The sequence below is a fragment of the Quercus lobata genome, chromosome 3 (genome assembly GCF_001633185.2).
Source record: "Quercus lobata isolate SW786 chromosome 3, ValleyOak3.0 Primary Assembly, whole genome shotgun sequence".
NCBI classification, from domain to species: Eukaryota; Viridiplantae; Streptophyta; class Magnoliopsida; order Fagales; family Fagaceae; genus Quercus; species Quercus lobata.
In genome coordinates, this window is record NC_044906.1 from 63,459,697 (window position 1) to 63,474,051 (window position 14,355).

The 14,355-nt window shown below is 35.8% G+C and overlaps 1 protein-coding gene across 1 annotated transcript; it reads left to right on the forward strand.

Moving 5' to 3' along the window:
- The first annotated feature begins 2,883 nt into the window (after nucleotides 1-2,883).
- On the forward strand, nucleotides 2,884-12,373 carry LOC115981252 (amino acid transporter AVT1I-like). Its single transcript, XM_031103410.1, has 5 exons — nucleotides 2,884-2,913; nucleotides 3,354-3,405; nucleotides 9,336-9,437; nucleotides 9,908-10,515; nucleotides 11,798-12,373. Exons 1-5 carry the CDS (start codon nucleotides 2,884-2,886, stop codon nucleotides 12,311-12,313), a joined length of 1,308 nt encoding a protein of 435 aa, XP_030959270.1. The 3' UTR covers nucleotides 12,314-12,373.
- Nucleotides 12,374-14,355: the final 1,982 nt, after the last annotated feature.

Sequence of the window (14,355 nt, forward strand, 5' to 3'; positions counted from 1 at the left end):
GAAATTAATTACTTTAGATATCTAGCCATGTATTTAAACAGAACCTAAGTCCTGGATGGTTCCTCGAACCACAGGCTTAAGGGAAATTAACTACTTCGAACATCTTCTCAAGTATTAAATAGAACCTAAGTCCTGTATGGATTCTCGAACCACAAGTTTAGGGGAAATTAACTACTTTTGATACATAAGAGCACTCTTATAAATGTTAAACATAACTTAAGATACAAGGTATATTACTTATCTCCCCTAAATTAAGTACTCATTGTATAAGGATTAATCCATGGTATAAGTGGATAGCAACTCTTTATTGCTAAATACATTATTAAACTCGTTTGTGATAATAATAACAAATTCTATGAGTGCAAAACATAAAGATTCGGAGAATAAAAGGAAAGGTTCATTCATTAACTTCAAAATTATATTACAAGCTACAAAAATCTTGAGAAGAGAAAAAGAAAAGTAAAACCTTACAACTACTTTTTCTTTGAATAGGGATCCTCCTTGGTAGTGGCAGTCTTGGACCAGGCATCCCCATCTTTAGGCTTCTCAGCTACCTTAACCTAAGAGATCACGTCCCTAATGGTGAAGGTATCCTTGGACGGAGCGTCACTGGTTGGAGGAAGGCCCTCTTTACCCATTCCTACTCCAGTAGAGGTCCCAACGTCAACGGTAAGATCTTGAGCGTTGGGAACCTGCTCAAGAGAAGGTAAGGCAAAGCAGTTGAGGAAGGGTCAGTTGGAATCTCTCTGATGGGCTCTAGAAAATACACTCTCTCTGCCCTCCTTAGCTCAGAGTCTGCCGGGACCCCTGCATTGTTAAGAGCTTCATTCCAGGTCACAGTGCAGTAGTCCCTGCACACTTCAGCTACCTCTTTAGCCAACCTCTGCTCTGTCTCGAGCATCCCCCGCTCATAGGCTACTATCTCTGCGGACTGAGCAGCGTCCTTGACCGCCTGGGCCTATACCTTAGCCTTTTCCAACTCAGCCTTCAGGCTCAGAACCGTAGCCTTCTCCGTGGCTGGATTCAGCTCTATGGTGAAGAGAAGCTTACGCTGGTCCTCAACCTAAGACTCGGTAGTCTTAAGCCCAGCCAAGGCACTTTGACGTTCATGCTCTGAAGTTTTGAGCTTCTTGGCCAGCTGAGTCTTCTCCTCCTTAACAGACCCAAGCACTTTTTCCACCTCGCGTCGGAAGTTAGACTTGGCCTAAAATTTATTGTGTGCACTTCTGACGCATTCTTCAACCACAAAGACTTGTTGAGTGACCTACATAAAACAACAAGAGGATTACACATAAAGAGTATATATGAATGGAAAAGGGAAATGAGTTGAGATGCAGATGAAACTGTATTCACCATCGTGAGGTCTCTTTTTAGAGACATAAACAGGTCAGGCTGCCTCATCCGCCTAAGGGCATCCATATCTTTTGGGAGGAGGAGGGGTTGCTCTAAGGCTTGGGCCAGGTTCCTGCTGGATTCCCTTATCATGGACTCATAGGGAATAGGGGCCCTGTCCATCTCTATCACAGGAGCCCACGTGCGCTGCTGATGACGTGTCTCAACGTTGTCTCGGCTTTCCACAAACTTTGACCTCTTGTCTTAAGGGTCTTTTTTTTTTTTTTTTTTTTTTTTTTTTTTTTTTGTTTCGCGCCCTTCTGTGGAGGCCAGGTACATGAGTGCCTCCTGCTGGATTCCCTTATCGTGGACTCATAGGGAATAGGGGCCCCGTCCATCTCTATCACAGGAGCCCACGTGCGCTGCTGATGACGTGTCTCAACGTTGTCTCAGCTTTCCACAAACTTTGACCTCTTGTCTTAAGGGTCTTTTGTTTATTGTTGTTTCGCGCCCTTCTGTGGAGGTATCTCCCTCTCTTCCAACTCCTGAACAGGTCTTTTCTTCTTCGGGTTGAGATTGACATGCGAACCTTGGTCAACAGGAGGAAAAGGAGGGGAAGGAGGAAGGTTGGCAGAGGTTTGGGTCTTAGGAGCTTTAGGTGGAGTTGCTCCCTTACCCTTGTTAGCCATCAGACCCCTTAAGCTCAGCCTCTTCTTAAGGTCCATATCCTCTGCTTCCTTGGAGCTTGTTTCAACGAAAGTAGTAGTCTGGCCTAGCTGATGAGCTGTACAAAACTTGTCGGACTTTGTCTCAGAGTCCAAAATCTCCACAGGCCTCTCAGGAGTTCTCTCCTCTTCAGCAAATTGAAATTTGTCTATCTCCTCCTCAAGTGACAAGTGTGAGGAGGAGGCTATCCCTTCCGCTGCTGGTATGGCTGCAAGTGGAACTTGTTGAAGCGGCATTGTAAATTGCAGAGGGTTCAGTTGAACAGGCAATACCACGGGAGGTAGATCCCACCTTACGAGGAACTCTGGCTTGGAAACATCTATCCAAGCAAGACGGGGGTTACCTGCTCTCAATGCTTGGCCTGCGTCCTGGTAGATGCGTGACAAAGGCTCGTAACCTAAGATAAGGTGAGCGGCCCGCAACTGATTGTCCTCACTCACCAATATCTCCGGTCTCAACAAAAGTTGAGCTCGGGGACGTTGACAAAGCTGAGCTTTGGAGAGACATGCTCTTTATCTGCAAAACATCCGAGAAGGCAAACATTGTTAAACCAACAATGAACATTACTTGAGGAGGCAGACTATCAAAAATGAACAAAAAGAGCTCAAAAAACTAAGGTCTTGGCCGAAAGACCTGGTCCAAGGGTACCCCACCTGGTATTCTTGCCCTAACTGGGCAGTGAAGATCGTCGTGCCATCCTCCGAAGACAATTAGGTAATCATCCTTCATGCTTTTTTTGGACTTTAGGAGGCAAGATATAAGTCTCACCTTATCGAACCAAGATTTAAGGTAATATCCTCCTAAAAGGGAGTGACACTCGTACAGATGGGCAACATCGTGCCATGTGAGACTAAGGTTCATTTGGTCATTTAGTGCATCTACACAGTCTAAGACCCTAAACATATTGGGAGCACATTGACGTGGACATAATCTATGATTGAATAGATAGTTCCTAGTTATTCTACCCATAGGAAGTGTCATTCCTCCCTTTATAAAGGCAATCATCAGAATGACAACTTCACCCATTTTCCTATCCAAAAGTACACCTTCTAGGGGACAGTACTGTAGACCTACTCTTGGGGGGATGTGGTACCTGGCCCTAAAGCTCTCTACACTAGCCGGAGAATCTACCAAATACATGAATCTACCCATTTGAATGAACGAAAATACCTTAGAAAAAAGTTTCTAAAATGAAAGAAAAGAAGGCCGAGGAGGATGGCCAAGATTAAAAGGGAGAATATAAAAGAACAAGAACTTACGGGAATAAATATGTTTATCTCTGTTATTTTTAAAAGACTTACGAAGAGATCTTGAAGAAAAGGTTTCAAGAGCTTCACAGTTTAGAGAGTTCTATGAGTTAAAGCGCTGGAGATCACTAGGAAGCTTGAAGATTGGTAAAGTAAAAAGGGAATGCATACCCTCAAGGCTTTATATAGGAGATGGAAATGAGAGGGAGTTATCTTGCTCAAATTTTCAGGAGAGTCCCAGCCGTTGGATCTAAGCTTCGCTATTGGATCTGGGGGAAAACATGCCGCTTGGAGCAATTAATGATGCTTCGTGGGCAGCGAAACGTCAGAGATAACCATAACGCACAGAAAACTGAATTTTCACACGTGTGAAAAATCAAAACCTCACTCTTCTTCTTAGATAAAAAGAAACACGAGGTTTTGAGGGGCTATTTTAGGAGAAAGGGCCTAAGATCGTATATTGGGCCTTGGGCTTTATTCGAGGGGATAAATAGGTCTGAGAAGAAGCAAATAATTATGAGATATTCTCAAACCAAGTTCCATAAGTGGAGAGCAAATGAATGGCTATCCGAGGAGTACATACTCCTCAGACTTAATGAATATAGTTCAAAATATATAACCCAGCAATTAAAGTGACCTACCGAGAAGGTTCAATGATAGGGATGTGCTTCATGGACATGTGAGAAGGAAGAGAACCTAAAAATATTTAAGAGAAGGCTGACACCACCGCATTAAATGCACAACAGCTACTTTACTGGCTGCATTTATGTGGAGAAGACCTCTGAACAATGCTACTTTGGCTACCGCAACTCACAGAGAGCTTGGGAAGGTGGCTGATAGGACAAATATTTAAGAAGGGGTTCAAATAATCAACAAGTGGAGGGTGAAGATGACTCAAAAGAAGATATATAAGGTGGAAGATTCTTCATGGAAAAGGGATAGAAAAAATAGAGAGAGAACACTATAGCAATCTAAACTGTCTTAGTATCCAACTGTGATCAATATACAATAATTGTGGCCTCTTCAGACTGAAAGTCCATTGATATCAATATCTCTTATTTGTGCTTGATTGTCATTTAATCCAATACTAGCCGTTGTTCAATTCACTAGGACTTAGTTCTTTGGCCCATTCTCTACAAATTCATTGTATTGGGCTCATTGGACCAAGATTCTATACATTTTGGGTTTGGGTCCCAAATTGTGACCCCACATATATATATATATATATATATATATATATATATATATATATATTATTGTAATAAGGGTATAAAAGAATAAACATATATAAAATATGAACTACATTTTTTATTCCCTCACTTTTCTCTTAAACCTAACTCAGCCAAACAAATGAGTTTTCTGTTTCTCTATTTTCCCTACCAAACACATAAAAAATTTCTCCCATGTCCATCCCTCAACTTTGTCATCCTTGAAACAAACTAAGCATTAAGGCTTGGACTTGGAGAGGTACTTTTTAAATACATATTCAATCTTATATACAATGCATGCACGTACATGATGATCAAACAACAGAAAACCATTTTTGACTAGTAGGCTTGGCCCAGCATAGCAATCAATTGTCCTTGTATAGAATATTTTAGATACAAATTTCTTCCACTCTAAAACGTGCTCAATGATATAGCTTTTCCCTCTAATTAACATTATGAAATTCCAAAAGACTCTAATTATATACTCTAATGTTATGTAATGAAATGAAATTACAAACGCCTAAAGGAGCGGGAGAGTGCTTTTGGGTATACTTACTTTGATCTGTGTAATCGATGTCGGTGTGCAATATATAGTGTTTGGGTTTTTTAGTATCAGACTAATGGATAAATATATAATAATATAACTTTTCATATGATTTTTTTTAATGAATTAAATTGTCTCTTTATAAGTTTGCAAAGCATAAAAAATTACTATTAGATATTTATTAACTATTTTAAGTTTTTGTATTTTAGAATTATTAATGACAATTTTATTTAACTTTATGATATCTCAGGTAGGAGTATAGTGCTAAGGGTAAGGCTAATTTTATTGATTTATTTAACTTAAATAATAAATTGGATAAAAATACATTTATATTTTAAAAAAATAATTGTTTTAAAAGTTGTACTTGACCAATGAATTATCCCAAACAGAGGTTAGGAGTAATGAGAATTACACTTTATTTTATTTGAGTAAATTTATTGGTAAGCAATAAATTTTATTTCCTACTGTAAATAATAGATGTTACTATTGTGTTGATACTTAAATTAAGATCTCTCTCTCTCTCTCTCTCTCTCTCTCTCTCAATTATTAACCTATAATTCGCCCTACTCCTAGCCTCTCTTTCTCAATATATTATTATATTAAAAAGAAGATTAAGTATCTCTTTGGATACACATTACATATACTGTGTCTAGCGTTTCCTACCTTTTTTTTTTTTTTTTTTTTTCTTCTTCTTCTTCTTCTTCTTCTTTTGATTATATTTCTGACTTTTCAACCACTTTTCATCAGTTTGTGGGTCTCATGCACTATTCACGGGACCCACTAACTTCACTTTTCAACAACTTTTTCATTAAAAATTGGTCGCACGGTACTATTCACACATTAAAAATTATTTTGCTATAGTATTTTCAGTTTTCAATTTTCAGTTTCAGTAAAATAAGTTCTATCTAAACAGACCCTAAGTAGGCAAGTTGATCGGGCAAGCAATAAATTAATGTTTCAATGATGACATGACACTAATGTTTTAGATCTCTTGGAAATTTATAGTTTAAAAAAGGTGTTACTTTTGCAAAGTTACATGTAAAACTTAGGTATAATTATAGGATCTAATGTACCCACCTAAATTTTACGAGGATATTTGCAAACTAACATTGTGAAGGGATAGAATATAGTAAGTTAATACGGGTTTGAAAGATTATTGCAAACTAGCATCTCGAGTTTTAAAAACTCGAGTTCCATATAAAACTCAACATTTAAAGACTCGCTTCCTACTTGCTGAGTTTGCTGAGTTGGACACGTTTATGCCACATAAATCTTGAGTTTTTAAGAATTGAGTCTAAAAAAACATGAATCTCGAGTTTTTTACACTCGATTTCAAACACAAAAAAAGTACAAACCCAGAAAAAGAAGAAAGAACCCGAAGAAAGAAAGAAGTACAAACCCTAGAAAAAGAAAACCCAGAAAAAAAAAATCCACAACAAAGAAGAAGACCCACGGCACACACAAATCCAGTCTCCATCAAGCAAATCCCGATCGTCTATCTACAATACAGTTCATGGTCTCCATCATCGAGCAAACGATCTGACCAAATTACACAATACACACAACTCTTAAAGATGTGAATGATTTGAAAGAAAAAGCTATGGAAGAGAGACGAACAAGATTGAGTCTTTTTATTGATTTTTCAACCAAAACTACCTTAGCTCGTCTAATGCCTATGTGGGCCTTGCTTGCTTTTTGTTGTCTTGGTTTGTATTGAAAAGGGTCTTGTTGCTTTTTGGGTTTTGAAGGGTTGAACATTTGCTAGAGATTGGTGGGTTGGTTCTTGATTGGAGTTTCTTCTTTCTAAAGTCAGGTACGTTTGTGGTGTTGTATTCCATAGCTACGCACTGGAACTCGAGTCTTAGAGACTCGAGTTTCGCGTGGATTCCATGTGGATTTTTATTCACACCAGGTGTCTCAAAACTCTGGAACTCGAGTTTTTAAAACTCGATTTGCTATTGAACTCGAGTTTTAAAAACTCGAGACGCTAGTTTTCCACTTTCTTTCGCAACTTGTCAATTAAAAAAATTCTTCTAATAATAAGGTTAAATGGAAAAAAATTCTAAATTTTACCCATAGTGTAACTTTACAAAAGTTCCATCTCTTTTAGGTTATAGATTATTAAAAGATTTCATGGTTGATACACTGCTAACCTATCGATATCAAAATATTTTTAAAACTCGATTTGCTATTGAACTTGAGTTTTAAAAACTCGAGATGCTAGTTTTCCACTTTCTTTCGCAACTTGTCAATTAACAAAATTCTTCTAATAATAAGGTTAAATGGAAAAAAAAAAAAATTCTAAATTTTACCCATAGTGTAACTTTACAAAAGTTCCATCTCTTTTAGGTCATAGATTATTAAAAGATTTCATGGTTGATACACTGCTAACCTATCGATATCAAAATATTTATTGTTTGGCATATCATCTTGCTTCCTTTTATATATATATATATATATATAGAGGATTTTTTTTTTTTTCTGAGAAGAAATAATATTGAGGAAAGTAGTCATCGTATTACTAAAATGCAAAATTCAGTCAGTCAGATACATCAACTTGCCTCTTTAATGGTATCTTCTTAATAGCATCATTTTATTAAGAGAGGTAGAGGTTAGGAATAATGAGAATTATATTGACAATTTTTTTATTTTTTATTTTTTTTATAAAGTATCAACACAATTGTAACAAACACTTATGTATCACTGTTCTATATATATATATATATATATATATATATATGTGTGTGTGTGTGTATTTCAAAAACCTATGTACCACTGGTAAGTTGAACCGGCATGATACCTCCCTAGCATAAAGAAATGAAGTGGTCTCAGTTCGAATCGTAGGGGGAGGGATGGGGTATTTAATATTTATGTATTAATATTTATGACCAATTTTTTTTTACAAAAAACATCTACGTAGGAATGTGATGTCTATAAACTATAAAGTTTTTTTTTATTTAGTAAATAACCTTTATTTATTTTCCATGTGAAGTTACTAGCTATTAGGAGAAAAAAAATTCTCTATACAAAGTTTTGAACCTTTTTTTACATTTACATCCTAATAAATTCATATGCTATCACAAAATAAACCAATAAAATTGCTATTGCATTCTAACTTTGCTTCCCAGAATTATCACAAAAAAGAAGAAAAAAATTACATTTCTACTATCATAATAAATAAAATTAAAAAAAGTCCAAAGTTAACTTAATTTATTTAAAAAAAGCAAGAAAGAGATATAACAAAGTTCAAGCATGTTTTACCCTATTTTTATTATATTTCCCATCACCTTTCACTCTCCTCTTATCTCTTTCTATTTTAACATACATGCCCCCCTGGCTTTTGAATTTTCTCTTTAAACAATATATAAAAATCATTAGTTACGTCCAAGTCTATAGGCCCCTCTTGAAAAAATTTCCTGGCTTCGCCATAACAATGTACCTATCAAACTTTAAAAAAAAAAAAAAAAAAAAAAAAAAAAAAAAAAACTAAGCTCTCCCCATCCTAAAAGAGTGCACAATTTCTTCGACTCTAATAAAAGCAACGTATGCTTTTTAAGTAAAGCTTCTACTTAATTGCATGTAAATATCTATATAAAAAATGTGTTTCAATAGTTCAACAAGTAAAATATTTTTGTCGTTAAATAAAAAAGTATAGGTATTGATTTCTGTCTACACTATATCATAAAGAAATCCATTAATATTTTGATGATAAAGAGTAATTATCACATTCTCATTCAAATCTCATCATATTTGCATCTATAAGAATAAAAGTACAGAAAAAGTATGAGTAGTATTACAAAGAAGCACGTCTCCTCTCCTTGGAAGAGGACCTAAAGTTGAAGGAATCGCCATAGAAGGAAGGGTTTGAATTATTGTGACATGTTGAGTGCGTTTCCTTTTTTTAGAGATTTCTTTCTGTCGCCTCTCCTCTCCTTGGAAGAGGACCTAAAGTTGAAGGAATCGCCATAGAAGGAAGGGTTTGAATTATTGTGACATGTTGAGTGCGTTTCCTTTTTTTAGAGATTTCTTTCTGTCGCCAATTACGGGTTGCACCATAGTATTGCTTGCTATTGTTGAAATTGAATGCCTATCTACTCATTTTCACTCACTTTTTTTTTTTTTTTGGGTTAAGCATTTTCACTATCACCTTTCAGGAACCAATTGTGTAGTCAATTATTAAATAAAAAGGGCAAATTATCCCAAAAGCTTTATCAGTTTCTCTCTATAAATGAACCAACACTTTGTATAGTGGGCAAAAAAGGATGGAACACCTAGAAGTAGAGGGAGTGGAGAGCCAAAACCAGCTCCCACAGTTGGAGCAACCAGGCAAAGGCACCACCTTTCTCAAAACTTGCTTCAATGGGGTCAATACCTTATCAGGTCTCTCTCTCTCTCTTAGAGAGTATGCTTTTTATATCGTGTGATGCTAGGAAATCAACATTTTTCACAAATTTTTTTTAATAATTGTTGACGGAGTTTATTGTGATTAGAGTAACATCACATTTCACTTAGTTTACCACTTAAGAGTACTTTTATCATGCACCAATCACAATAAGGAATGTCAATAGTTGTGAAAAATGTTGTTTTTAAACATACCGTTTTGTGTCATAGGGCTACTTAGAAACAAACTAAACATGATTCTTCCTGTGAATAAGCTTATGATTCTTCCTGTGAATCACTGCTTGACTGCTTATGGCTGCATGGTTTATTCTAGATCATGAATTTATGTATTCAGATGTCATGTCTGACCATTGATGCACGTATTGAATCTATTTAGCATGAAATTGTGCATGCAAATGTCTGTGACCGCAAACATAGTGATATTTAGCATGAATATCTATCTATTCCAGGTGTGGGGATACTATCAATTCCATATGCACTTTCACAAGGAGGATGGCTGAGCTTGCTATTTCTATTCCTAGTACCAATTCTCTGCTGGTACACAGGATTACTCCTACGACGGTGTATGTCTGCAAACCCTACCATCAAAAATTATCCTGATATAGGTGAGGCAGCCTTTGGATACAAAGGAAGAGCCATGGTATCCATGTTCCTGTATCTTGAGCTGTACTTAGTTGCAGTGACGTTTCTGATATTAGAAGGTGACAATTTAGACAAGTTGTTTCCAGACATGGGGTTCAAAATTGCAGGCCTAAAGGTTCGAGGGAAACAAGGCTTAGTTCTGCTTACTGCCCTTATAATTCTGCCAACTACATGGTTGAGGAGTTTTAGTATCTTGTCCTATTTTTCTGCTGGAGGGGTCATGGCTTCTGTTATTGTGGTTGGTTGTGTTTTCTGGGCTGGTGCAGTTGATGGTGTGGGGTTCCATGAAGGGGGCAAGCTTTTGAATGTGGGTGGCTTGCCTACTACTATAAGCTTGTTCACCTTCTGTTATTGTGGTCATGCAGTTTTCCCAACACTCTGCAATTCCATGAAAGATAGAAGCCAGTTCTCTAAGGTAAGAAATAGTACTCCACTACCTATTTAGCAAATAGCAAGTAAGAAAGATTGAGAAATAGAACCATCTACCAACGAAGGTTGGCCTGAGTGGAAGGGGCTCTGGTCGCTTAAGCAAGTGGTCTCTAGTTCGAGCCCTTGTGGATGCAGCAAACTTTCTTGGGAGAGGTCCCTGCCTTTGGCACCCGACAGTACCTCGGAGGATTAGTCCCAGGCGAAGCCTGGGGATACCTTGGGAAACCAAAAAAAAAAAATAGAACCATCTGATTTAATTTGTTTTCTCAAAGTTACATATCAAAATTAAAAATAATTAAAATAATTGGTAGATTTATTTTATATATATATATATATAATTCGATAGTTACAACATTGGGATCGAGAGATTTAAACATAAGACGTTTCTATTGGAAATACTAAGAGGTTTCCGTTTAATAATCTTACACTACTCAATAATTTTTTTTATTAAATTTGTATTTTGAAAAATCAAAATGTTGGAGTACATTTGCCTTTTATAAACTTCATGAGCAATTGTTATCTCATATAAAATGTTTAAATTTCAAGTTTTTTCTTTTCTTTAAAAAAAAAATTATACATAAAATATGAATTCATGGATTGTATAATAAATACTAAATAGCATGATAGAATCCAATTAATATGAAATTTGGTGTGCATGTTAAGGATAATGCAAACTTAAGATCTAGTGAAATATTTGAAATTATTAATTCAATAAAAAGACATTAAGTGGCGCAAATAGAAACACACATTAATATCAAGTGTTACAATAGTTTTTAACTTTTTAAAAAATAAATAGTTTACAAATCCAAACTTTGGATTACATATTTTCATTTTTGTTGATATCCATACCAAGTTTAATGTTAATTGAATATTATTTACTATCTAATCCATAAACTCATGTTTTGTGGATAATTTTAAAATTAAAAAAGCTAACATTTTAAGATGAGATAGTTATTGATCTTCATGCAAGCATGGGAGATAAAAAGAGATAATGGATCCATCAAAATACTCTTTTAATAATGTCCTTGTATATATAAACCAAAACAACATCAAAAGAAGAGAGAGAAGGGGGGGGGGGGGGTGGGGGTGGAGAAAACAAACAAAAGTCATTGTACCTCAGCTACTGAAAGGAAATTTCATTGAATATTCAGCAAAAAAAAAGTACAATCATTGATTCCACTACAGGCTCTTTTAACGTTAAAATAAAAAGGTTGAAGATTGTACAGCATTAACAGGTTCTTTTTCACTACTTTTGTCTCTTATTGCAGGTTTTGCAGGTCTGTTTTGTCACTAGCACCATCAACTATGGCTCAATGGGCATCCTAGGCTACCTGATGTACGGAGAAAATTTGAACTCTCAAGTGACATTAAATCTTCCAATTAGAAAAATTAATACAAAAATAGCAATTTACACTACACTAGTGAATCCCCTTGCTAAGTATGCAGTTATTATATCTCCTATTGCTGATGCTATTGAATACAAATTTCCTTCTGCTGGAAGCAGTCGATTAATTAGTGTCCTCATCAGAACAGCAATTGTGATCAGCACAGTAGCGGTGGCATTGACAGTACCATTTTTTGGCTACATTATGGCATTTGTTGGTGCTTTTTTGAGTGTCACAGCCTCAATGTTGTTACCATGCCTATGTTACCTAAAGATTAACAAAACTGCCCGAAGTTTTGGGTTAGAGTTAATAATAATAGTGGCGATCTTAGTTATAGGTTCTTTTGCTGGTGTAGTGGGTACCTATACTTCTCTGAAACAAATTGTAAACCATCTCTGACGTTCAAGATGGCAACTTGAACTTGTGATTAATAAGATTAACTAATAAGTTTGATTCTTACCAGATGAAAATACAAGTTCTACCCAGTAAGCACATAAGTCGGCTCACAGAAGAATAAAAAGACATGCAACACTAATTCAATTTTCTGTTGATGAAATAAGCAGCAAAAGTAATTGACAATTTCATATTTGCATATTTAGGCCAAAAGAAATAATCAAAGCTATAATATTCTCCCCCACTAAGATACAAATTTCTTACTAACCACTGATGATGTTATCCCAAATGACTTGCACAGATGATGGTGATTCGGAGTATTTTTCACTTTGCATCATGAAAATTTAGCAATTAAATCTCTCTTCAAAGCTTAAAATGGGATAAAATTCTATAACAGGTAAAAAGAACCCTCTAAAGGTGCATGTTAAACTAATTGTCAGTACCAAATGAGCGCTCCACTGGACTCAAGAAATCACCATTAAAACTACGAAACTTGGCCTAAAGAATTGGCCAAATTCAAGCTCTTCTGGCAGTCCATACCATACAAGTCTACGTTCATGTCATATCTGCATTCAAGTTGCTGTGTAGTATAATACACAGTCATGTGTAGCTGTGGCTAGGCTTAGACAGATAAAAGTTTCTGCTGGGATCAGTACCAGGTTAAGCATAAAGTAGAAGAAATTCTGTCAAAGACTACACTAGCCATTATCAGACCTGCTACATGGTTTTGATTTAATTTTAACTGGCTGCATTCAATACCCCAGAATCAAAGCTCGAACCCAGCCAATCACCAACTCAAAATGAAATAGTAGGAAAACAATTGAAATCAGTTCTTTTTTGAGCAAACAATGTGCAAACATCCCATCAGTACAAGGGAAAAAAAGGCACAAAATATTTTATCTTTTAAAAGTATCAAAGAATATCCCTACCATATCTTTGTTAAAAACTGGTAATTAGTAAACAGCCGATGGAAGCCGTACATAGCCACTTGGCTTCCCCTATCTCAGCTTGAGTCTGGAACACAAAATAAGTAAACTGCTATTTAGTAAACTGCTATTATCAGTTACACAGCTATGCATCACAAATTGCACTGTGTTCTTCTGCATGTGAATCAGAATTTCAAACAAATTGCAAAACAAGTTCTATACATACAGATATTATAAAAAATGATCTCTGGTAGGTCAAATTATGTGGATGTCAAATGCCATTCAGGATAAAATTTGTTGTTAAGGGAAATAATAAATCAGAAAGCTTAAATTGAAATTTATGGTATTTTTCATTCACATTGTTCAGGGCAGAGATGTTTTCCTGCAAAATGGACGCTAGATAGAATAGCAAACATGTCTTTTACATATTTATGTTGGACTGTAATTTTCTCTTTGGATACAATATAGAATGAAAACTAGTGAGCATTGACTTATATAAGTGGCAAAAGGTGGACTGTTAATAGATTTGATGTACATGCCTAAAGTACACAGTTCTTTATAGCCAACAGATCCATGGCACACAGCTTATTTAACAATAATGAACATTGTATAAGTTAAATATTAGTGACAAATGACAACACATATCCTGGTTTATTGTTAAATTGTGTAAGCTGAAATTCTAAATTTCTCATTTTACTTATGGAGTATTCACCATTCATTTTGAACTGATAGATGCTCGAAAATCATTGCAAATTTCTGTTGTAGTAGCAGTATTAGTGAAGTGCAGATTGAGTGGATTACCAATATTGTGGTGGAAATGAAAATTTTGAGGGTGGTTGTGTAGTCACATATTGCATGGGGCCACCACTCCAAGGTAAAGCACTAGTTCAATGGTGACAACTGTGGATAATTTGAAATTTCTCACCTTTTGCAAAGAAGGGGGGAAAATTCTTCAAAGTTGATACCCTATACGAAAAAAATTGATGTATACCTTTATTTCTATCTGGTACTTCTTATTGCTGAGTTACTTCATGTTGGTTCCCCATATGTACTTCACGTTTTAGTTGACTTAATTGGATTCTTCTTTGCCGACACATAACTTTTCTTCTCAGTTTCCACATT